Here is a 26,235-nt window from a genome sequence, read left to right as displayed (position 1 = left end):
GACTAAAGTTAATTATGGAGTTCCACAAGGTTCTGTGCTAGGACCAATTTTATTCACTTTATACATGCTTCCCTTGGGCAGTATTATTAGACGGTATTGCTTAAATTTTCATTGTTACGCAGATGATACCCAGCTTTATCTATCCATGAAGCCAGAGGATACGCACCAATTAGCTAAACTGCAGGATTGTCTTACAGACATAAAGACATGGATGACCTCTAATTTCCTGCTTTTAAACTCAGATAAAACTGAAGTTATTGTACTTGGCCCCACAAATCTTAGAAGCATGGTGTCTAACCAGATCGTTACTCTGGATGGCATTTCCCTGATCTCTAGTAATACTGTGAGAAATCTTGGAGTTATTTTTGATCAGGATATGTCATTCAAAGCGCATATTAAACAAATATGTAGGACTGCCTTTTTGCATTTACGCAATATCTCTAAAATCAGAAAGGTCTTGTCTCAGAGTGATGCTGAAAAACTAATTCATGCATTTATTTCCTCTAGGCTGGACTATTGTAATTCATTATTATCAGGTTGTCCTAAAAGTTCCCTAAAAAGCCTTCAGTTGGTTCAGAATGCTGCAGCTAGAGTACTGACGGGGACTAGCAGGAGAGAGCATATCTCACCCGTGTTGGCCTCCCTTCATTGGCTTCCTGTTAATGCTAGAATAGAATTTAAAATTCTTCTTCTTACTTATAAGGTTTTGAATAATCAGGTCCCATCTTATCTTAGGGACCTCGTAGTACCATATTACCCCATTAGAGCGCTTCGCTCTCAGACTGCGGGCTTACTTGTAGTTCCTAGGGTTTGTAAGAGTAGAATGGGAGGCAGAGCCTTCAGCTTTCAGGCTCCTCTCCTGTGGAACCAGCTCCCAATTCAGATCAGGGAGACAGATACCCTCTCTACTTTTAAGATTAGGCTTAAAACTTTCCTTTTCGCTAAGGCTTATAGTTAGGGCTGGATCGGGTGACCCTGGACCATCCCTTGGTTATGTTGCTTTAGACGTAGACTGTGTTTCATAATTATTGTATGGCCTTGCCTTGCAATGTGGAGCGCCTTGGGGCAACTGTTTGTTGTGATTTGGCGCTATACAAGAAAAAAAGTTGATTGATTGATTGAATAGAGCGCTTCGCTCTCAGACTGCAGGCTTACTTGTAGTTCCTAGGGTTTGTAAGAGTAGAATGGGAGGCAGAGCCTTCAGCTTTCAGGCTCCTCTCCTGTGGAACCAGCTCCCAATTCAGATCAGGGAGACAGACACCCTCTCTACTTTTAAGATTAGGCTTAAAACTTTCCTTTTTGCTAAAGCTTATAGTTAAGGCTGGATCAGGTGACCCTGAACCATCCCTTAGTTATGCTGCTATAGACGTAGACTGCTGGGGGGTTCCCATGATGCACTGTTTCTTTCTCTTTTTGCTCTGTATGCACCACTCTGCATTTAATCATTAGTGATCGATTTCTGCTCCCCTCCACAGCATGTCTTTTTCCTGGTTCTCTCCCTCAGCCCCAACCAGTCCCAGCAGAAGACTGCCCCTCCCTGAGCCTGGTTCTGCTGGAGGTTTCTTCCTGTTAAAAGGGAGTTTTTCCTTCCCACTGTTGCCAAGTGCTTGCTGACAGGGGGTCGTTTTGACCGTTGGGGTTTTACATAATTATTGTATGGCCTTGCCTTACAATATAGAGCACCTTGGGGCAACTGTTTGTTGTGATTTGGCGCTATATAAAAAAATTGATTTGTTTATTGAATACCACTTATTGATTTATCCTCAAGTTTGTTAGTGTATATGTTGTCAGTCAAGGTGGCACAATGGGGGATTTTCAAGATCCTGCTAGACAACGCCTACGCGCATGCGTGATGATGTCACAACTCTATCCAGTTAGGGAGACGCGGTTTCTTTCAATAGCAAGAACTGTCAATAAAAACTTTCTTGTGTGGTTGGAGTTATGTGTACGGTAGGAATTAGGGATGGATACCTTTCACATTTGAACCGATATGGTACTGATACAGGTCTGCAACGGTACCAATTTTCTGTACTTTTATGCATTGTTTTTGAAATAAAATCTAAAAAAAAAAATTACAATTTCACAGATTTATTTCTGACCAACATTCTGCCAAGAATGTTGGTATTTTGGTTGTTGTACTTTCCTAGTAATGAAGCCCCGGTCACACGGCACTAACGAAGGATACTAAAGCCAAACCCAAACAATAAATCTGGGCGTACGTTGACTTTCAGAGACATCATTTAACTGTCGTCCAGCTTTGTTCATGCATGAATCCCTAAGGTTAGACCTTACTCCTGTGAAGCGCCTTGAGGCAACTTTTTTTGTGATTTGGTGCAATATAAATAAAATAAAATTAATTGAATATTGCCTCTTCTGCAAAGGTATTGTCATTACCAAAAAACCTCTATCCAGGGACCTTTTGACTCCATACACCTTTCCCAGACCTCTCTCAATCTCAAAGGGTTAGGATAAACACCGCTGTCATGTTAAATATCTCTCTACCAAATATAGACATCACCTTGACTGCTGAGCCCAGGAACTCATAAAAGCCTAGAGCTTTACCTTGATCCAGGGCATTCACAAACCAAGATGTTCTGACTCCTCACTTGGCTTTCCAAGCCATAGGCTTGCACGATATGATGTGTATGCACACACACACGGCACACGACAGACGGTTGTACGCACAGCCTCTCCAGCCTTGTGTGTGTGTATAATGTTCATGCAAGATGTTGGACTTGGGAGGTTGAATGAAGTTGGACAACAGTCATTCGGAATGCTGATGGTACAGGAATTACGCAAAAATGATGAGAAACAGTCAAGACAGAAAGCAAAATCCCTGCTGCAGTGTGTGAAAACTTGGTCAAGAACTACAGGAAATGTCTGACCTCTGTAATGGCAGTGTTGTTAAGCTCTGTTTTTGTAGGGGGTCAGATACTTATTTTATGCAATAAAATACAAATTAATTATTTAAAAAATCATACAATGTGATTTTCTGGATTTTTTTTATTTTTTTTATTCTGTCTCTCACAGTTGAAGTGTACCTACGTAGGTAAAAGAGCATACATAAAGTAAATACATTTTTTTTTCTTGGATTAAAACCATTTCTCTGCTGAACACCATACACCTGTGTGACTGACTGGTGATGTAATTGTGATGATTGATGTGAGTGAAGTCCAAGACACATCCAGTGACTCAGAAATGTGTCCTTCCCTTCGCCCCTCCAAACAAAACCGTGTGTAAAAGTCACACTTTACAGTAAATTCATCAGTTTGCCAGAAGCTACCCCCCTTTTTTTTCACTATATGAAGACAGTTTTTTTGCTCTTCTCTGATGATCACTTTGCACGTTTAATTCAGTATTCTGACAATAGAAAATGTATTTTGTACATATTTTAAAATCTGGTCTTAAAATTCAGAGGTGCCAATAACTCTGCCCAGCACGGCCGTTGGAAGGTTGAGTGGAGTTTTTGTATTTCACCCCCAAATTCATGTCAAATGACGGGAGCTTTCTCTTGAAGAACCAAAGGTTTTAAATGTGTATTTTGTCTGTCTATTTATGGGTTTTCTGACATAAAAGTGGGTTGGGACTCTCCCATTGGCTGTCTTTGACACATCTTGGTGACAAAATATCATCAGGTTTTCCTATGCAATTGTGACAAGTGGAGAAAATGGGAAAATGTTGTCTTTAGTGTTATGTGTCGGACGCAGCTCGGAGAACCGACCAGCGTTTGAAGGACCCAGTATGAAATAAGCAGAGCACGGTACAAAGGCTAACTGAATTTAATACATAACAGTGATACAAAAAACAACAAAAGAAAGTGCGGTCTGGCGTGGTGCGCTCCCAGCAGCGCTAACGGTCCAGAGCCAGAAGCTGTTCGGACCCAAGGACCCCACCGACACCCCCCAGGTGGCCGCAACAAACCGAGTCTGTGAAAGAAGGAACCATTATGTGAGTCCACACTCTACACACAGAGAGAACACTTAAAGGTGTACAAACAGCAAACACTTCCTGGCTTGATTACTAATCAGCTTCCCAACCTGCAGGCATGGAACATCCAGTTCACAAAACTCCACTGCAGTGGAAGCCGATACATGACTAACATACAGCTCAATATAATAAAGGTGTGAGGGACACCACATTTACTGACTGTATAAATGTTAGTCACAAAATCTAACGTACCTCAGGAAGTGTGCTGACGAGCGTGAGACCTCACCCCCTCCTCTTTCACAGACCGTGCATCAAACCCTGGACGTTCTCTGCATCCACTGATGATGAGATGGCTCCCGAGACGACGATCTCACCCGTCTGGTCACAAGGTCGAGTCTCTGGCAAATCCACACTGTATACTCCAGTCTTAAATGCCACCATGTTCCAATCCATATAGATGCACCTCAGCTGTGAGTCCTGACGAGCCGCAGGTGATCAGGGTGAGGTCCTGATAACCTCAGCAACACAGCCACTCAGTCCCAAATGCAAGCCACCTGGAAGGAAAAACAAAAGACAGAAACAAAAAGGCAGCCAGGCCCCCCAGCCATACAACATTTAGTAGTAGTATGGAGCTGTGTGGTGTGCAGCTCCACGGCCTGCAGTGGCTGTTTCTCCACATCCTCTGGTGGAGAAGAACGGCCCATCTGGTCTGATGCTGTGTACACTGACACATGAATGCAGCATCAGAGCTCTTTCATGTGTCGGCAGCTGTGTGAGCTGAACACCAGGTGGTGAAAATGATGATTTTATTGCACTGGAGTAACTGGAGATGTATTTTCAAATTGTTCATCCATCTTAAGTATCATTTAAAGGCTCTTTCTGTGTTCCACTCTCTGTCTTAGCAAAGCACCATTGTGTGTCATAACCAAGTGGATCCCAATGGCTCCCGTTACCTTCTGGGGGACATGGAGGGACGTCTGTTCATGCTGCTCCTGGAGAAGGAGGAGCTGATGGACGGCACAGTGGTGCTCAAAGATCTGCACGTGGAACTGCTCGGAGAGGTGATTCATGTCTGAGGCTGTCTGTCTGTTGTTTTCTCAGGACTTACTAACACAGCCTTTTCTCTTGCTTGTCAGTATGTATCCTACATTTTGTTTTCTTTCTCTTCATACTGTATCATGATGGACATTTTAATGGAAGTTTTTTTCTTCTTGGAAATTTGTTCCAAGCACTCTGCTCAAGCAAACATGAGCAGGGGGACTGCATTAGCATGTTATATACAGAAACCACATTTTGAATTAAAGAACACATTTATGCTGATTGCATTAAGCCATTTTGCAATTTAAATCAAGTTTACAGCCCACACTGCATTGCCACAATAAATTTTGATGTAGCGCACTGTTATGGCCAAGAAAACCATTGCTATTGGTGATACAATCAGTGTGCTTTTGTTTTAGTGTGACCCATATCTATGGGCAGACAAATTGTGTTAATCTGGTCTTTAATTTAGATTAAACTAGGCATTGTCATCATGCATTTAAAAAGCAACAGGTTCAATTATGATCATTTCAGCTTGGTTCTCATTTTGCCAGGAAACCACAGAAAAGTTGTAAAAGACACTCAGTTTACCAGCAGTGAATCAAGTGCAGAAATTCCACAGCAAGTGCACACTATTTGCAGTGCTCTGGTCAATTTTCAACAGGGCACACACTCAGCATTATAATTTAATTTTAGCTTAAACTGTAACTGCATTAACTGTAGCTTATAGAGAAATGAACTGTAGGCAGTCATTTGAACTTTCTATGACTGGGAAAGAAATCACAGACTTGGAAAAGTTTAAACAGATTTTTAAAAGTCATTTCCACCATATGGGGGGGGGGGGGGGGGGGGGGGGGGGTCCTGACTGCTTTTGGGTTACAGCAAGTAACTTTGTGGTCTGAACTTTTACCAAACACTCAGAGTTCTGACACACAGGATCTGGAATCTAAAAATAACAATGGAGTTATTAAGTTTACATCTGTTTGTATTTGAAGAAGCAACTTGTAATCTTGTTTTGCTAAGTCCGTTTTATCTGCTTTACTGAGCGGTATGGGCCCTGTCTTGACGGCACGTGCTGAATGAGAGTTGCAATTGCTTTTGAAGCACATCCAGCTTCTGTTTAGAGGATCTCTGCACTGATATTTCCGTCTGATATCTCCATCTGATATCTCCATACAGACCGAGCAAGTGATGTTAATAATTAGTTTATTATATTGCTATATATATATAGGGGGTGGTGGCCAAGTGGTTAATGCGCTTGGTTTCAGTTCAGAAGGTTCCGGGTTCAAATCCCACCCCTGCCACATTTCTCCATGTAATGTGGAGTTGCGTCAGGAAGGGCATCCGGCATAAAACTTGTGCCAGTTCAACATGCAGATCCACCTTGGATTTGCTGTGGCGACCCCAAGTGCAAACAAGGGTGCAGCCGAAGGGACTTACTTACTATATTGCTATATATATATATATATATATATATATATATATATATATATAATAAACATACAAACTTACAGTATCGCCCAAATATGAAAGCTGCTGACGGCTCGTAATCCGACCTGTTATTCACTTCACTGTTGTGAAAGTGTAGGAACACGGACCCACAACAGGGGGCGTAAAAGAATGGGCAATGGATAAGCCAAACAGTAACAATTTAATGTTGTAAATTGTGCACAACGGAATACAGACAACAATCAGTTTGGGACTACAGTCAATTACACGTTGGGTGACGTGTGGGCAGGCTTGAGGATAGGAGACGCCCGTCCAGAACCGAACCGGATCCCACACGGCCCTCACCGCCAACGGACCTGAAGAACACCGTGCAGCTCCTGTCTAATCACTTATCTGGTTGGGGTGTGAAGCGAAGCCGTCGCTGATCACACCAAACGCCATTCCCACAAATAAGGAAAACACCACAGGAAAACGGCTGCAAAGAAGTTAAGATTATTACTCAATGTTAAGTTAGCAGAGAAATTACCTCCAAGGTAGCTGATTTCTCGGCGAGGAGGTGGAGTTGCAGTCCGGCCTTTATGGTGATGGTGATGAGTTGACTGAGTGACAGCTGGTGTTGATGAAGAGTGACAGCTGTCACTCCCAGTGGCTCCGGCGCCCTCTCGTGCTTGAAGCCCGCACTCCAAGCAGGGCGCCATCTGGTGGTGGTGGGCCAGCAGTACCTCCTCTTCAGCGGCCCACACAACAGGACCCCCTGGCGCCCGACCAGGCTTGTCCGGGTGCCGCCGGTAGAAGTCGACCAGGAGGGCCGGGTCCAGGATGAAGCTCCTCTTCACCCAGGAGCGTTCTTCAGGTCCATACCCCTCCCAGTCCACCAAATACTGGAACCCCCTGCCCTTTCGACGGACATCCAGGAGCCTGCGCACGGTCCAGGCAGGCTCTCCATCTATGATCCGGGCAGGAGGCGGCGCCGGTCCGGGGGTGCAGAGAGTTGATGTGTGGTAGGGTTTGATCCGTGAAACATGGAACACTGGATGAATCCGCAGTGAAGCTGGTAGCTTCAGCTTCACTGCGGCCGGACTGAGGACTTTGAGTATGGTAAAGGGTCCTATGTACCTGTCCTTGAGCTTCTGGGAATACACCTGCAGGGGGATGTCCTTTGTGGATAGCCAAACCTCCTGCCCGGGCTGGTATGCAGGGGCTGGGGAACGCCGGCGATCTGCATGGGCCTTAGCCCTCGTCCGGGCTCTGAGCAGGGCAGAGCAGGCGGTACGCCACACCCGACGGCACTTCCTCAGATGGGCCTGGACCGAGGGCACCCCGACCTCTCCCTCCACTAGCAGAAACAATGGGGGCTGGTACCCCAAACACACCTCAAACGGGGAGAGGCCGGTGGCAGATGAAACTTGGCTATTATGAGCATACTCGATCCAGGCCAGATGGTCACTCCAGGCCGTCGGGTGCGCGGAGGTCACGCAGCGGAGGGCCTGCTCCAGTTCCTGGTTCATCAGCTCTGCCTGCCCATTCGTCTGTGGGTGGTACCTAGACGAGAGACTTACGGTGGCCCCCAGTTCCCTGCAGAAACTCCTCCAGACTTGGGAGGAGAACTGAGGACCACGATCCGAGACAATGTCCGATGGAATCCCATGCAGACGCACGACATGGTGGACCAGGAGGTCTGCAGTCTCCTGGGCCGTCGGGAGCTTTGGGAGGGCCACGAAGTGGGCCGCCTTGGTGAACCTGTCCACTATCGTGAGGATGGTAGTCATGCCCTGGGACGGCGGGAGGCCCGTGACAAAGTCCAGGCCGATGTGAGACCAGGGGCGATGAGGCACGGGCAGAGGCTGGAGGAGGCCTTGGGCCTTGTGGTGGTCGGCTTTGCCTCTGGCACAGGTGGTGCAGGCCTGGACATACTCCCGGACGTCGGCTTCCATAGACGCCCACCAGAAGCGCTGCCGGACCACTGCCATTGTCCTTCGTACCCCTGGATGACAGGAGAGCTTGGAACCGTGACAAAGTCGAGGACCGCAGCCCTGGCCTCTGGTGGGACGTACATTTTGTCCTTCGGACCTGTCCCCGGGTCCGGGCTCCGTGTCAGGGCCTCCCGGACGGTCTTCTCCACGTCCCAGGTGAGGGTGGCCACGACAGTGGACTCGGGGATGATGGTTTCCGTCGGGTCTGACAGCTCGGTCTTGACCTCCTCTTCATGCACCCGGGACAGGGCGTCAGACCGTTGGTTCTTTGTCCCGGGGCGGTAGGTGATCCGGAAGTCAAAACGCCCAAAGAACAGCGACCAGCGGGCTTGCCTGGGGGTTCAGACACCTGGCGGTCCGAATGTACTCCAGGTTCGATGGTCCGTGAAAACCGTAAATGGTACCGATGCTCCCTCCAACAGGTGTCTCCACTCCTCAAGAGCCTCCTTCACCACAAGAAGTTCCCTATTGCCGACGTCATAGTTCCTTTCAGCCGGGGTCAACCTGCGGGAAAAGTAGGCACACGGATGGAGAACCTTGTCGGACTCCCCGCTCTGGGATAGCACGGCTCCTATCCCTGAGTCAGAGGCGTCCACTTCAACTACAAACTGGCGATTGGGATCGGGCTGCACCAGAACCGGTGCAGTCGAGAACCGGCGTTTCAACTCCCTAAACGCGGCTTCGCACCGATCCGACCAGGTGAAGGGGACTTTTGTGGAGCCCTTCATCTCACTCCCGTCGGTGTTCTGTTAATCGGTTGTCTAACCGTATAACCAGGTCGATAAGCCCGTCTAAATCCCGCGGCTCGTCCTTCGCCACCAGGTGCTCCTTAAGGACCAGAGACAGTCTGTATACAAAGGCGGCGCGGAGCGCAACAGCATTCCAGCCGGCTCGCGCTGCCGCGATGCGGAAGTCGACTGCATACTTCGCTGCGCTTCGACACCCCTGTCGTATCGACAGCAGCACGCTTGAAGCGGTCTCGCCTCTATGAGGGTGGTCGAACACCTGTCGGAACTCCCTCACAAACTCAGTGTAAACCGTTAGGAGCCGTGAATTCTGCTCCCAGAGCGCCGTAGCCCAGGCGCGTGCCTCTCCTCGAAGCAAATTTATAACGTAAGCCACCCGGCTAGCGTCCGACGCGTACATGACGGGACGCTGTGAAAAGACGAGCGAGCACTGCATCAAGAAGTCCGCGTACGGCTCCGGAGGGCGTATGTATGCTTCAGGGGAAGGTGGGGGGGTTCGTTGAACGACCGGTGGAACGTCTGTCTCTGGCATTCGGTTAGCAGGAGGAGGTGCTGCAGCAGCGCCCAGAGCATGCGCTTCCACCTGGGCGGTGAGAGCCTCCATCCTTTGATTGAGAACAATGCGCTGCTCGGTAACTAAGTCCAACCGAGCAGTAAAAGCGGTTAAGATGTGCTGCAGCTCACCTAACACGCCTCCTGCTGGCGCCTGTGCACCTCGCTCTTCCATTGGCTGTTCAAGCGATGGTTGACGCCCCTCGGGATCCATGACGCTGGCCGAGAAATCCTGTTGTGAAGTGTAGGAACACGGACCCACAACAGGGGGCGTAAAAGAACGGGCAATGGATAAGCCAAACAGTAACAATTTAATGTTGTAAATTGTGCACAACGGAATACAGACAACAATCAGTTTGGGACTACAGTCAGTTACACGTTGGGTGACGTGTGGGCAGGCTTGAGGATAGGAGACGCTCGTCCAGAACCGAGCCGGATCCCACACGGCCCTCACCGCCAATTGACCTGAAGAACACCGGAGCCACCAAGTCCTGGGTCCCCAGGTGGTCACCGTCTTCAGCTGTCAGACCTGGTACTGCTGGTAGAGAACAGAAACGGCACAGGTGAGTGTGAGTACGCACACTCAGTAATCCCACAGTCTGTGTTCAGTAAGGAGGGAGCACCTCCACCTCCAATCACACACTCGTGCAGCTCCTGTCTAGTCACTTATCTGGTTGGGGTGTGAAGCGAAGCCGTCGCTGATCACACCAAACTCCAGTCCCACAGATAAGGAAAACACCACAGGAAAACGGCTGCAAAGAAGTTCAGATTATTACTCAATGTTAAGTTAGCAGAGAAATTACCTCCAAGGTAGCTGATTTCTCGGCGAGGAGGTGGAGTTGCAGTCCGGCCTTTATGGTGATGGTGATGAGTTGACTGAGTGACAGCTGTCACTCCCAGTGGCTCCGGCGCCCTCTCGTGCTTGAAGCCCGCACTCCAAGCAGGGCGCCATCTGGTGGTGGTGGGCCAGCAGTACCTCCTCTTCAGCGGCCCACACAACATTCACCTCCATAATGCTAACATATGGTTTGGTCGTTAGCTGGTTAGCGTTCAGTCTGTTTTTTCAGATGCTGTTTAGATATTTACGGACTATGTTTGTCTTTTTTGTTTTTGGTTTGGTTTTTTAATCGTGTTTTTTGCTTCCTTGTGTGTAACAAAAATACACGTTGTGGACTGATTGTCATGGTAACCGGTCCAGATATGGGAAAATATTGGCCCAGTAATCGGCCAGTTGGAGCGCATGTAGTGTCACAACCATGTAATAAAGTCTTAATGAGAGAATGTGAGGGCTGTGCCTAAAAAAGATGACAGCTGCTGCTTATGGAACCAAGCAATAGAGCTTATGTTGCAGTGTACGCTGCTTTGCACCTGGTGGAAAATGGAACCCCACACACACACACACACACACACTTTTAAACAACATTTCATCATGATCACTCTCCATTGATGAAAATCTTTTAACAGTGTTGTCATTTTGGGGAGACTTGCCCTTTGACTTGGACCAGTATTCACTGTGCCAAAGGAATGCCGAATTAGCTTATTTCAAGACTTTTGACGTTTTTAACTTGGGGCCTATTTTGGGTCAAAGTGGTTATCTGACTGTTTTTTAGGATGAATACCAAGCTGATTTCAAATCTTTTTATTCCCAAGTGAAAAACTGAACCCAGAACAATCTAAAAAATAGGGCCCAGGTTAAAAAAAAAGTTGGTATCCTCCTATTAATGGAAGATGACATTTCCAAAAAAAAAACAACAAAAAAATCAGCTGTATATTGCATTAGTTTGTATACCTGACATAAATTAACTAAATGTTTTTTTTTTCCTCATTCCATTCAAAGACATCAATTGCTGAGTGCTTGACGTACTTGGATAATGGGGTGGTGTTTGTCGGCTCCAGACTGGGAGACTCACAGTTAGTGAAGGTAAGTAACAAGATATTTGATTCTTTCATGTGATAAACAATTATGAAATCCGTACATTTTATATCAACTCTGAAGATAAATGTAATTTGATCAAATGTTAAAAAAAAATACCGAGTTGGAAAAGTCATACTGGAATTGTTCCTATCAGTAAGTATTTATTCTGCTCATTCAGAAGCATATGGATGTCCATTTGAACAGGTCGTGTATCATATTAAGCCAGGGTCCCACCAGATAATGAAGGATGAAGAAGGAGCCACGCAGCATGTTTTCTTTGCTACGAGAGGGTTTCTTCAACTATTGTGGGAGTTTCATGGCTCTGAGTGGCTCTTAGAGGCGTTATCTTCAGTTAACAAGGCTCCTCTCTGAGCGTGGAGCTAATTATAAGATGTTCAGAATTTAGCAACAACAGCATGGCGCAGTTTGTGTGCGAGTTACTACAATGACTTAGAGGCGTGTGTGGTGCTTACGAGTCTGCTAAAAGCCCGTTATCCGTGCACCTGGCAGCTATGCAGGACCTGAGAGGCTGTTTTTGGAGCAGCTGCCCTCTTGTGCACACAATTCCACCTGCTCTGTGAGCTGGACGCTGTGTATAAAATCATTTTCTGCCAGACCTTGGATGCTGAAAACACCTCTAATCACTTCTGGAATCACAGAGGACTGTTTTATCTGGATGCTTTTTTTCCTCTCTTTCCTGCTCCATGTGGAATGTATTTTGAACAGCTTAAGGTAACTATTTTTAATGTTTTTATAGCTTGATAAAACAGTTCTAACAGTAAAAGTAAGTATGGTTGATTTAATGTCTTGTTAATGGATCACATGAGCTCCACTGTGTGTGCGCACTGATGCAGTGACTCATCACGCTCCAAATGAGCATTTAGGCAGAATGCCGGCTCAAAAAAGAGTGATTTTTCAGTCAATAATGGATGAACACAAAGTTAAAATTTGGATGACTGTGTGAAAGTGGATGTGTGTTTAAAGCCACGGAAGAAATAACTCCAGTGAAGCCGCTAAAAGCAGCGCAGAGCTGTGCAGCAACACAGGAGGAGAGCACGCAAAAGACCGATTTTGAAGACATAACACAAAGTTAAGTTGTATCATGATGACTTGTAAGCTGCGGAAGAAATAATGATATTTTTTTTTTGAGTGATCCACAGGTGTATATAATTAAAGCGGCCACCTTGTGTACGCAGAATGGCACTGCGTGCAAAAGAGTGATTTTGCTGAAATAAATGGACAAACACAAAGTTAAAAGTGGGATCACAGTGTAAAAATGATTGTGGTTAAAGCCAGGGAAAAAATAAAGCCAGTAAGCCACGGATGGAAAGGAAGCCAATGAGAAGGAGCACAGAGGTGGCTGTCCATGAATGGAGAACAGCAGCACGCGCACAAAAGAGCGATTTTGCAGAAATAAACAGACAAACATAAAGTTAAAAGTGGGATCACGGTATGTGTGTTTAAAGCCACAGAAGAAATAAAGCCAGCGAGCCATGGAACCAGCGAGGACCACAGAGGCGGCTCTTCAGGAGCCCTTGGTTCAGTTCTAGCTGGTCTGGTGCATTACAGGTGGACAGCAGCCTGGTGCACAGCGCACAACCGTGGGACTGTCCTGGAACATCTATTTTTGGACTGCATTTAAAAAATGTGACATCTTTAAATGCTGCTGTGAATCTCTGAATTGAAAACCCAGACTTTAAAGGGACCAGCTGTGGGAGGGCTGGAGGTTTGGACCAAACCCATCATGGCTAAATGTGCACCGACATGGCGTTATCATGGCGCTATCACGGCACTATGTGGCTTAGTGTGGCTGATGTGAGCCATTTGAGGCTCTAATGACAGGTCGGTCGTGGCTCACTAGAGGCTGCTACGTGGCACAGAGGCACATAGAGGCACCTTCATAGCAGATACGTGATAGATGAAAACATGGATCATTCTTCGAATAATTGCTGACACACCCATGTGTGGCTCATTATTCATGGCTTATTATTCGGTGGGACCCAGGCTTTACGGTGTTTCCCAGTCTCTGGACTGCCAGTGCTCTATGGAGCTCCGGGGGCGTACTCCCCACAAAAGAAAATCTTGTACATTTTTAATAACAATGCATCAGTTATGTGCACTTTTCCAGTTCACTGAACCTGCATGTCTTTGAGCAGAGGGTTGCCCCTTTGAGTCTGGTCTGCTTGAGGTTTGTTCCTCAAATCAACAGAGGGAGTTTTTCCTTACCACTGTGGCCTGTTCTCTTGCTCTGGGGGGTTGGTAAGGTTAGATCTTACTTGTGTGACGCGCCTTGAGGCAACTTTGTTGTGATTTGGCACTATATAAATGAAATAAATTGAATTAAGTTGAATTTTGAGAGGAAGCTAGAGCACCTGGAGGGAACACACACAAACACGGGGAGAACATGGAAATGCCACACAGAAAAAGGCCTTAGGTGGGAATCGATCCCGTGACCTTTGTGGTTAGCACTGTTGCCTCACAGCAGGGGCAGCACAGCGGCTTAGCTGTTAGGCTCAAACTATGAAAAACAATATAAACTTCTCATATACAGTTTTGTGCTGTGTAAGTAATGTAATTATTATATCCAGCGTCTTGTTTCTCAGTGACCAGACAGTCTGGCTTCACACTCAAGAAATCAACCATCGACTGCATTCCAGCTCTGCACGTACTCACGGAACCCAAAAGTGAATATCAGCAGTGCTTTTTTGCAATCTAGGTTGATTTTTGCAAAGCTTTTGATTCAGTTGATCGGACTGTTCTCTGTGGCATCCTGAAAGTTACTGGGATCACCAAGAAGTCACTGGGGATCGTAGTTAGCCTTTGCACAGATACTGGGAATGCTGCACTGAGCGGATGTAGAGACTTGGTGTTCCCAGTGAAAAGTGGATTTTGGCTCCTCTAGTGGGTAACTCAGACCACCATGTGGAGAACACACAAGATTTTGTGAACAAAATCAAGGACCTGCAGCTGGAGGCAGATGAAACTATGGTGTCATTTGATGTGACTTCGTTGTTCACCTGCATCCCCACCGCTGAGGCTGTCTCAGCTGTGAGGCAGAGACTGCTGGAGGATGTGTCTCTACTTGAAAGGACCAAACTCACACCAGACCACATCTGCCAACTCTTGGAGATCTGTCTCAACACCACGTATTTCCTGTTTAGGGGGAATTACTACAGACAGATCGATGGTTGTGCGATGGGGTCTCCGGTATCCCCCATTGTGGCCAATCTGTACATGGAGCGAGTGGAGAAGACAGCCTTGACGTCGTTCACGGGCATCTCTCCCAGTCACTGGTTCAGATATGTCGATGACACATGGGTTAAAATCAAGCAACAGGAGGTCGAGGACTTTACAGAACACATCAATTCGGTGGACTCCAATATCAAGTTCACATGTGAGGATGCCAGAAACAACCATTTAGCCTTCTTGGACTGTGATGTTACGATTGGAGAGAACAGGCAGCTCCAGACAGAGGTTTACAGAAAACCCACTCACACTGACCAATATCTGCTCTTTGGCTCAAACCACCCCCTTGAACACAAGCTCGGGGTGATCAGGACTCTTCAACACAGAGCCCTACAGGTGCCCACAACTGCAGAGGGAAGGGCTAAAGAGCAACAACTTGTACGGAAAGCCCTCACAGTATGTGGGTACCCACGATGGTCCCTGGACAAAGTGCAGAAGTCCCAGAGAACAAAGAGACCAGATAGACAGAAGATGGAGACAAGAAGACGAGTGTCTCTCCCTTATTTAGCAGGAGTAGGGGAAAAACTACAGAGGCTCTTCAGACAGCACAAAATCCCAGTTTACTTTAAACCGGTTAACACCTTGAGACAGAAATTAGTTCACCCTAAGGACAGGATCCCTAGTTACAAACGGAGCAATGTAGTGTATTCTATCAGATGTCAGGAAAACTGTAATGAACACTACATAGGTGAGACTAAGCAACTTTTACACAAGAGGCTATACCAGCACCGTAGAGAGGGCGCCAGTGGACCTCAGTCTGCAGTTCATCTCCACCTTAAAGACACCACACGTTTGAGGACAAGGAAGTTAAAATCTTAGCCAGAGAGAAGAAATGGTTTGAGAGAGGGGTCAAGGAGGCATTCTTTGTAAAACGTTTGAAACCCAGCCTTAACCGGGGGGCGGGTCTCAGACACGCTTTGTCCCCTGTTTACAATGTGGTACTCAGGTCAAAGCAGTTTCAGTCTTTGTTCATGGTAATGAGTCATTCACGTCATCAGGAGGGAGTCGTCAAGGGAGCCGGCAGGGGAGGCTTCTATCCTGTCATTAGGAGAGTGCTAACTAGAGCACAATAGGTGCTAATTAGAGCTATTATTTAGTCACTAGCCTATAGCAGTCTGCCTCTCGGTAGGTGGGGTCTGGTTAGGTTAAAAAACTCCAGCTTTTGTTGGCTTCTGGTTTATTCTTCTCTACAACAGTCAAGACAGAAGTCAGACTACCAGAGCAAGAATTTTAGCTGAAGAGGCTTCTGTGATTTGAAGCGAAACGTCCTCACGTCAAGCAACCCAGTCCAGTCGAAGATTCAAGCTTCTCTACTTCCCAGTGAAAACGTGTTCCTCAGGGATGTGTTCTGGCTCCCACACTGTTCAGTGCATGCATAGCCTAGGTGGTGGGTAGGGTCATGGAAACCAGCATCTTCAGTGCTTTTGTTGATGAAGAGAGGTTAAATGATCTTTTGACTTTCCCGACAATGCTGTGATTTTTGCAAAATCAATTGATACTGTTGATTGCAGTACCCCAGAAGCTGAATGAAGAATCGTGAGTGTCTGGGTTTGCCATTGTCCTGAATCAGACTAAGACCCAGGCTTTAATGGCCTCCTGGACTCAGCCATCAGAAGTGTATCTGTATCTGCTGAAAGTTTTGAACTTGCAGACATTCACTTACCTCAACAGTGATATACGTGTCTTTGGGTCCTCAGCCTGTGAGGTTGAGAAATGCCTGGGAAGCAGTGGTGGGCACAGCTAACCAAAAAGTTAGCTTCGATAACCGTTAATCCGCTAACTGAAAACTTATCTTTTGTAGAGCTAAACCGATAAATCCCTAAAAAAAATTTTTTGCGAAAGTTACAGATAAAAGCTAAACTGATAACTTTCATTGTTGACTTCAGTACACGGCAGCTACTGACACAACAACGAGTCAGCGCTTCTGTGTCAGGTCAGCCTTCTCTCAGCAAAAGAGACCCGGTGATCAGAGAGAAAGGAGAGAGGAAAAAGAAGATAATTTGTCTCCACACAATACAGACCTGGTGGTCATTTCACCTGAGTCTCACAGTTTTGAATTGTGTTTATAATTTTAAACAAACTGATTCTGGACAAGTTACTGAAATTAACATCACGTCTGTTGTTTTACAAAGTGAAATTATCAGCTATATGTTTTAGTTTTAAAGTAATGCACTAATTTTGAAGGTTTTAGTGTTCAGACACACATGCCACAGTGCATTATGGGTACATCAGTGGTTGCCTGGTCAGTATAACACACAATTACTGAAACGTGGTGGGTTTTACAAATAAATCTGTATTTTCAAATGTCCTTTTTTTTCATTTGTAAAAAAAAAAAAGGCAATTTGAAAACTGAAAATTCTTTGAGCAGCCACACATTCAGAGCTTATGGAGACATGACTAGTGATGGGTATTGATAAGATTTTATCTGTCTGCCATTATCAATTCCGCTTATCGATCCGATTCCTTATCGATTCCCTTATCAATACCTCTTGTGAATTTTCTGTGTACTAAAAGTCGGCTTTACAGGTTTTCTATGTCAACAACATTTTAAATTGGTCACTGGATCCTTGATCTCTGGACATAAATAAAAATAAAATCTGTAGTTTTTGTCAAAAGCATTTCCTTTCAGACATTTTGGCATGAATGTCTCTCCGTACCTCTGAGCTGAGCTCATCCTGCTGCACGTCAGCACAGGACGTCTCATTTTGGGAGGAAAAAAAAACATTTTGATCGATTTGCAGTTTGTTTGTATTACAACATTTGGAAAGAGGTGTCATTTGATTTAAACTGTGCTTCACTTTGAAGTTATTAATTCCGACTGGACTCTATCGTTCTAACTTGACTCGTCAGAGAGCCGCGCAGCGTTTGGAGCTGTGTGAACAGAACGGAGGACGATTCTCGTTTCTTTCTCCCAACAAGACAGGAGTCCCAGTTAGTGACTTTAATTCACACAAAAGTGACTCACGATTGACATATTCAGGGATGAAAGTGGTGAAAAACAAAAAAAGCTGAAACCCCAAATTACCCCCCAACACCACCTGCACGAAAACGTTTGAATTCTAGAAGCTCTGAAATGCAATCTGGGACTATTCCAGACAATAAACTGCAGTGAGTGCAGCATCCATTTAGTGGGAAAAAAACCCAACTTTCCTTATTCAAATTCATTCCAGTAGTATTCTGCTCTTACTAGGATGCAGCAGTTTTCTAGTTTGGCAGATAGTTCTGGAGGAAATAACTGAAGAAATTAACACATTGAAAATATGGTTTGACCAAAACAAACTGTCATTAAACTTAAATAAAACAGGGATGAAGTGGAAGTGTAAGAGTCACTAGGTGTTCACAGGAAACACTTATTTATTTCTATATTTCATTGTTAGTTGGTTTTATCTTTTCTGTTGTGTTTTGTTTCGTCAGGTTCTTTTTGTCTCTTTTTGTCTAAAATTGTACTGTAGCAATATTAGTTATTTTGAGTTATTATTACTACTATTATTGTTGCTATTATTAATATATTAATAAAATTAATTTTAAAAATATAATTTGACTTCTTTACGACAATGAACGTTGAGCATGATTATTATTCTGTATAATTATTATGCAGAAAAGAAATGCATACAAATGTGCTGACTGAGACGCAAACAGCTTCATGCTAACTTTAATCAATCAATCAATTTTATTTATATAGTGCCAAATCACAACAAACACTTGCCCCAAGGCGCTTTATATTGTAAGGCAAGGCCATGGCCTGACCCAGGGTTTGGTTCATACCAAGAGGTGCACTGGGAGATATGGAAGCAGCTGCCATGTTTGGGTTTGATTTGGACTCCTTATCCGGTTTGGTCCAAACGAGACTCTCTGTAACCTGCAGGGCTGCTCCCATCTTCTGAGCCATGTCCATCAGCTATTTGTGATAAATCAACAAATGAAAAGATCAAATCAATTTCATTTATATAGCGCCAAATCACAAACAGTTGCCCCAAGGCTCTTTATATTGTAAGGCAAAGCCATACAATAATTACAGAAAAACCCCAACGGTCAAAACGACCCCCTGTGAGCAAGCACTTGGCTACAGTGGGAAGGAAAAACTCCCTTTTAACAGGAAGAAACCTCCAGCAGAACTAGGCTCAGGGAGGGGCAGTCTTCTGCTGGGACTGGTTGGGGCTGAGGGAGAGAACCAGGAAAAAGACATGCTGTGGAGGGGAGCAGAGATCGATCACTAATGATTAAATGCAGAGTGGTGCATACAGAGCAAAAAGAGAAAGAAACAGTGCATCATGGGAACCCCCCAGCAGTCTAAGTCTATAGCAGCATAACTAAGGGATGGTTCAGGGTCACCTGATCCAGCCCTAACTATAAGCTTTAGCAAAAAGGAAAGTTTTAAGCCTAATCTTAAAAGTAGAGAGGGTGTCTGTCTCCCTGATCTGAATTGGGAGCTGGTTCCACAGGAGAGGAGCCTGAAAGCTGAAGGCTCTGCCTCCCATTCTACTCTTACAAACTCGAGGAACTACAAGTAAGCCTGCAGTCTGAGAGCAAAGCGCTCTATTGGGGTGATATGGTACTATGAGGTCCCTAAGATAAGAAGGGACCTGATTATTCAAAACCTTATAAGTAAGAAGAAGAATTTTAAATTCTATTCTAGAATTAACAGGAAGCCAATGAAGAGAGGCCAATATGGGTGAGATATGCTCTCTCCTTCTAGTCCCCGCCAGTACTCTAGCTGCAGCATTTTGAATTAACTGAAGGCTTTTCAGGGAACTTTTAGGACAACCTGATAATAATGAATTACAATAGTCCAGCCTAGAGGAAATAAATGCATGACATAAATGCCCAAAAATGGCATAGACATGCTAAAGCATTAGCATCGGTCCCTTTTTTAAGTTATAAAATACTGGTTATAAATCTGTCAACGGTTTCAGAAGACCATAACAGGTCGGCTTAACATAAAAAAGGTAAATATTACTCACAGATATATGCTCTTTGGGGTTTTAGCGGGGAAAAATTAAGATACAGTGAAATCAAATCAACGATTCTCAGATCGAAGCACTGCTTTGATCTGCAAATCACTGCTAGATTGGTTCAAGGTTTAAAGCAAAGCCGCGCTGCAGAAAAGTTGATTACAGACTCCTTGCAGGGTCTGTAATCAATGTAGAGAAATAATCATTTTCCTGACAAACACCCCCAAAAACAACGGCCACTCTGAAGGACCGATAAGGGAATCGTTAAGCAAAAAGGTTATTGATGTCGGTGGATTGAATCATTTCTTAACGATACCCGAAAGGAACCGGTTCTCGATACCCAGCCCTAGACATGAGGTCATTGGGCAGAGATGTTTGATGATGTCGTTATCTTTGCAGGAGAACTAGGGTCCAAGTCTTTAGGGTCATGGTGCTTCCTTTTTTACTGTATGGTTGGCTGCTAACCAGTGGCCTAAAGCATCAACTAGATGTCTTTGGTACTAGGTTACTTCAGAGGATCCTTGGGTACTGCTGGGATGGTCTTATGTCAGACAGCTTTAGGTGACCAAGATTAGGATTATCACTTGCATTGTGATGGAGCACCAGCTTTGACATTTTGGCCATGTGGCGCGTTTCTCTGTGCACGATCCAGCACACAGGTGCCTGAGGCTTGAGGAGGCTGGTGGCTGGAGAAGGTCAAGAGGATGCTCACACTTCAGCTTACTTATGTAGAATGGACCATCTGCCTGCCTGGGTGGTTGCCGTCCAGAACCCAAGGTGGTTCCATTGTGGATTCAGCGATGCACAGAACCAGTGCATGTGTCCAGACTTGACTTACCTTTGTAATTTAATTGTAAACCCATTACTTGTATTTATATGAATGAGAATGACATGACAAAAAAAAAGTCACACCCACAAATCACAGCAAGCGACTGACTTTAATGCAGTTTGAAAATCAGTCAAAACATTAAAACACAAATTTGACAAGAGCACATTTGAGCCAACACAGAAGTTAACCCACTGGAGTCCTGGGTTTAACTGGGTGTTTTTGACTACTTTTAGTTTTACCTTCATCATTTACCTTAAAAATCTGTTTACTCTGCATTGTGTGGTGTCAGTTTTCAGCACAACCTCACCTGTGTGACTTTACAGGTTTTCTTTCATTCTGACCTACTGTAACACAGTAAACCCAAATTTGCACAAAAACATAAAATGTTTTTTTATTTTACTGTGAAAACCACAAACATGTTTAACAATCCAATTTTATAGCTTATAATGCAAATATAAATCCTAAGTTTCAATAACACAAACAAATGTTGCAGAATAAAACAGAAATCAAAAAAGAGTCATATACAGCTATTTACATTTACATTACAATGCAGGAACTGCTTCGGGTGTTTTTCGTATATGCAATAAGATGCCACACAAATTATATTTGTGCCACTCAGACGAACAGTTCCTGTCCAAAATAAGACCTCTCTGACTTGTGTTAGATGTGATTTTGTACATTGGAATGACCTCACACTTTGACTTTCCTGCTTTTGACCAGCTGGAGGCAGTGTTAGTACTTTTGTCTGCCTTTGGTGGGCGTTTTGTCCAGAAAGTCCTCAGAGACCACCCCACGTGGGTTGGTGATCCTGATTGGTTTAGGTCGTGTGTTTCCACCAATGGTGTGATTTTTCCTCTGCTTCTCCTGCCCTGAGATGGAGCTGGATGAGGAAACGAGACTGTTAGCTGTGACTTGCTGTGACACACCAAATATGACCATAAAATTCAAGAAAAAACATTGTGTAAATTATTAATCATAATTCACATTATAGTAGGCCTATTAACAGAATTTAAAAACTGGTATAGAGCTTGAAGTGCGCACTTTGAGAGTGCTTGTAAACGGAGACTCAGTCTGGTGAATTTGATGGGAGGACCGCTTAATTCGGTCATGTGACTTTTACACGGAGGCGTGTCAGGTGTCTCCAGGGGTTAAGTCAAAATGGTTACCTGTGTTTAACTGATTTAATTGCTTATTCATTCCGAAGTAAAAAAGAAATAACAGCCCGTCACCATTGACCTGTAAAACACTGTAGCTGAAACAGTTAAGATCTCAGCCCAGAACAGGTAGAGGACATGGTATCTATTCCTACATCAATGTTGTAGAACTTTGTCCGTTCGAGTGAGTGGATCAAAGTGTCAGAGCACTTTTTCTCTACTAAAAATCCTGGTGAGAACTCTGGTCATTTTAATACACGGGGCCCTCAGTTTTGGTTAACACTGATGCCTCACAGCAAGAAGGTCGTGGGATCGCTTCCTGACCTTTCTGTGTGGTTTGCATGTTCTCTCCGTGTCTCTGTGGGTTTCCTCCCACAGTCAAAGACATTCTTATTTAGGGTCTGCTTCTTTCTCTGCCCCTGAGCAAGGTAGCATCTCTAGATCTTGACTTGGTCCCCGGGTGCCGGACTCTGGCTGCACACTGCCCCTAGTGGTTGGATTGTGTCTAACTGTAATTAGGATAGTTAATTAAATGTTTGGATTGTGTCTAACTGTAATTAGGATAGTTAATTAAATGTTTGTATTTCATAATGAATGATGCCAGTGAAGTTCAAGACCTGTTCAGTGACTTAGATGAGATATACTTTATTGATCTCACAGTGGAGAAATTATGTTTGTTATGCTCCAGTTACCTCAGACAGCAATTAGTCCACAATTATTACTTGTTTACCATAATAATGGCACACGTCAGAATTAAAGACAGCACATACACATTTGACATTGTTTATGTGCACTAAGTTTGAAGGAGTCCGTTATCCGAATTGAGGCAAGTGGGTGAAGGTCATGCAGCAACCCTGAAATGCGCCACCGTCAGCTTGGGGGAGTGGGCTACAGCAAAAACTGCACCACCCCCACCGAAGGGGGAAGGAGTGACGTAGCAGTCACCGGAAAGGGGGGAGTGTTGATGGGGGAAGGAGGGGGTGGGCGGAGGGAATGGAGCATGCTTCAGTCCTGTGAAAAACAGTTTGTCTTTGTGAGTTGAGATGAGAAACAGCCAAATGTTCCCCAGGCCAACAAATCCCTCTGGAGGGAAAACAATCAGGCAATTTGACCTTCAGGCTTGATAAGCCTGTAATGTTATGGTTTGAGCAGTGAAAAACACTTTTTAACAGCTTCACTCGAACAACCAAATCCCAATTATGAATTATGAATATTCACCGGCCTCTGAAATCTTCAGCTTCAACTGCAAGGCACGCATCTGCTCCAAGATGTCATCCAATTTACGTCTGAGTTCGAGTCATTGCAGTCTGAGAATGCACTGCCTTGCCAACCTCGTTAATCATGATGGACAAGCGAGGGGCCGTGGTTCTTGATGCCGCCGTCTTTGCCAATTTTCCGGTAGGTCAGGGCAGCACATAAACCAAAAAGTACCAGCCCTGCTGCCATGAGACCAAAAATGAATAAATCCTCGACGTCCTCAACGGAGAAAGGACCAAGCATGCCACACGCCAAGACCCCCAGGAGTCAAGAAGGTAGCCTACAGGATTCGTTCCATCTGGGCAGGTAGGATCCCCCTGGTCCTGACCTTCTTGCAGAAAAAATGGTGTCAATAGCATTCAGAGACCAGCTGATAAATTCCATGGTTAATCCAATAGTAGTCCAGTAGATCTTTAACTAGTAATGACTTCATGACTTTCTTTGCAAATAAAATTTTAACTATTAGAGAAAAAAATATTCATAACCATCCCAAAGACATGTCGTTCTCTTTGGCTGCTTTCAGTGATGCCGGTATTTGGTTAGACTCTTTCTCTCTGATTGTTCTGTCTGAGGTACTTTCATTAGTTACTTCCTCCAAACCATCAACACGTCTATTAGACCCCATTCCTACCAGGCTGCTCAAGGAAGCCGTACCATTAATTAATGCTTCGATCTTAAATATGATCAATCTATCTTTATTAGTTGGCTATGTACCACAGGCTTTTAAGGTGGCAGTAATTAAACCATTACTTAAAAAGCCATCACTTGACCCAGCTATCTTAGCTAATTATAGGCCAATCTCCAACCTTCCTTTTCTCTCAAAAATTCTTGAGAGACATAAAGAAATGGATGACCTCTAATTTCCTGCTTTTAAACTCAGATAAAACTGAAGTTATTGTACTTGGCCCCACAAATCTTAGAAACATGGTGTCTAACCAGATCCTTACTCTGGATGGCATTACCCTGACCTCTAGTAATACTGTGAGAAATCTTGGAGTCATTTTTGATCAGGATATGTCCTTCAATGCGCATATTAAGCAAATATGTAGGACTGCTTTTTTGCATTTGTGCAATATCTCTAAAATTAGAAAGGTCTTGTCTCAGAGTGATGCTGAAAAACTAATTAATGCATTTATTTCCTCTAGGCTGGACTATTGTAATTCATTATTATCACATTGTCCTAAAAGTTCCCTGAAAAGCCTTCAGTTAATTCAAAATGCTGCAACTAGAGTACTGACAGGGACTAGAAGGAGAGAGCATATCTCACCCATATTGGCCTCTCTTCATTGGCTTCCTGTTAATTCTAGAATAGAATTTAAAATTCTTCTTCTTGCTTATAAGGTTTTGAATAATCAGGTCCCATCTTATCTTAGGGACCTCATAGTACCATATCACCCCAATAGAGCGCTTCGCTCTGACTGCAGGCTTACTTGTACAACCCCTGGCAAAAATTATGGAATCACCGGCCTCGGAGGATGTTCATTCAGTTGTTTAATTTTGTAGAAAAAAAGCAGATCACAGACATGAGACAAAACTAAAGTCATTTCAAATGGCAACTTTCTGGCTTTAAGAAACACTATAAGAAATCAAGAAAAAAGATTGTGGCAGTCAGTAACGGTTACTTTTTTAGACCAAGCAGAGGAAAAAAATATGGAATCACTCAATTCTGAGGAAAAAATTATGGAATCACCCTGTAAATTTTCATCCCCAAAACTAACACCTGCATCATATCAGATCTGCTCGTTAGTCTGCATCTAAAAAGGAGTGAACACACCTTGGAGAGCTGTTGCACCAAGTGGACTGACATGAATCATGGCTCCAACACGAGAGATGTCAATTGAAACAAAGGAGAGGATTATCAAACTCTTAAAAGAGAGTAAATCATCACGCAATGTTGCAAAAGATGTTGGTTGTTCACAGTCAGCTGTGTCTAAACTCTTGACCAAATACAAACAACATGGGAAGGTTGTTAAAGGCAAACATACTGGTAGACCAAGGAAGACATCAAAGCGTCAAGACAGAAAACTTAAAGCAATATGTCTCAAAAATCGAAAAATGCACAACAAAACAAATGAGGAACGAATGGGAGGAAACTGGAGTCAACGTCTGTGACCGAACTGTAAGAAACCGCCTAAAGGAAATGGGATTTACATACAGAAAAGCTAAACGAAAGGCATCATTAACACCTAAACAGAAAAAAACAAGGTTACAATGGGCTAAGGAAAAGCAATCGTGGACTGTGGATGACTGGATGAAAGTCATATTCAGTGATGAATCTCGAATCTGCATTGGGCAAGGTGACGATGCTGGAACTTTTGTTTGGTGCCTTTCCAATGAGATTTCTAAAGATGACTGCCTGAAGAGAACATGTAAATTTCCACAGACATTGATGATATGGGGCTGCATGTCAGGTAAAGGCACTGGGGAGATGGCTGTCATTACATCATCAATAAATGCACAAGTTTATGTTGATATTTTGGACAATTGAAAGGATGTTTGGGGATGATGAAATCATTTTTCAAGATGATAATGCATCTTGCCATAGAGCAAAAACTGCAAAAACATTCCTTGCAAAAAGACACATAGGGTCAATGTCAATGAGCAGATCTGATTTGATGCAGGTGTTAATTTTGGGGATGAAAATTTACAGGGTGATTCCATAATTTGTTCCTCAGAATTGAGTGATTCCATATTTTTTTCCTCTGCTTGGTCTAAAAAAGTAACCGTTACTGACTGCCACAATCTTTTTTTTCTTGATTTCTTATAGTGTTTCTTAAAGCCAGAAAGTTGCCATTTGAAATGACTTTAGTTTTGTGTCATGTCTGTGATCTGCTTTTTTTCTACAAAATTAAACAACTGAATGAACATCCTCCGAGGTCGGTGATTCCATAATTTTTGCCAGAGGTTGTAGTTCCTAGGGTTTGTAAGAGTAGAATGGGAGGGAGAGCCTTCAGCTTTCAGGCTCCTCTCCTGTGGAACCAGCTCCCAATTTGGATCATGGAGACAGACACCCTCTCTACTTTTAAGATTAGGCTTAAAACTTTCCTTTTTGAAAAAGCTTATAGTTAGGGCTGGACCAGAATCAGGAAAAAGACATGCTGTGGAAGAGAGCAGAGATCAGTCACTAATGATTAAATGCAGAGTGGTGCATACAGAGCAAAAAGAGGTGAATAAAAAGAAACACTGGGTGCATCATG

The 26,235-nt window shown here is 44.3% G+C and overlaps 1 protein-coding gene across 1 annotated transcript in view; it reads left to right on the top strand.

Moving 5' to 3' along the window:
* ddb1 (damage-specific DNA binding protein 1) overlaps positions 1-26,235 on the top strand; it is a 260,804-nt gene that overhangs the window by 101,601 nt on the left and 132,968 nt on the right. The window contains exons 7-8 of the mRNA XM_034160167.1: positions 4,830-4,988; positions 11,523-11,606. Of these exons, the coding sequence (XP_034016058.1) occupies positions 4,830-4,988; positions 11,523-11,606 (243 nt within the window). The remainder of the gene's footprint in view (positions 1-4,829; positions 4,989-11,522; positions 11,607-26,235) is intronic.

This window comes from Thalassophryne amazonica, chromosome 2 (assembly GCF_902500255.1).
Source record: "Thalassophryne amazonica chromosome 2, fThaAma1.1, whole genome shotgun sequence".
In the NCBI taxonomy this organism is placed as follows: domain Eukaryota; kingdom Metazoa; phylum Chordata; class Actinopteri; order Batrachoidiformes; family Batrachoididae; genus Thalassophryne; species Thalassophryne amazonica.
Note: the sequence above shows the minus strand (reverse complement) of the source record. Positions and strands in the feature narration are given on the sequence as shown.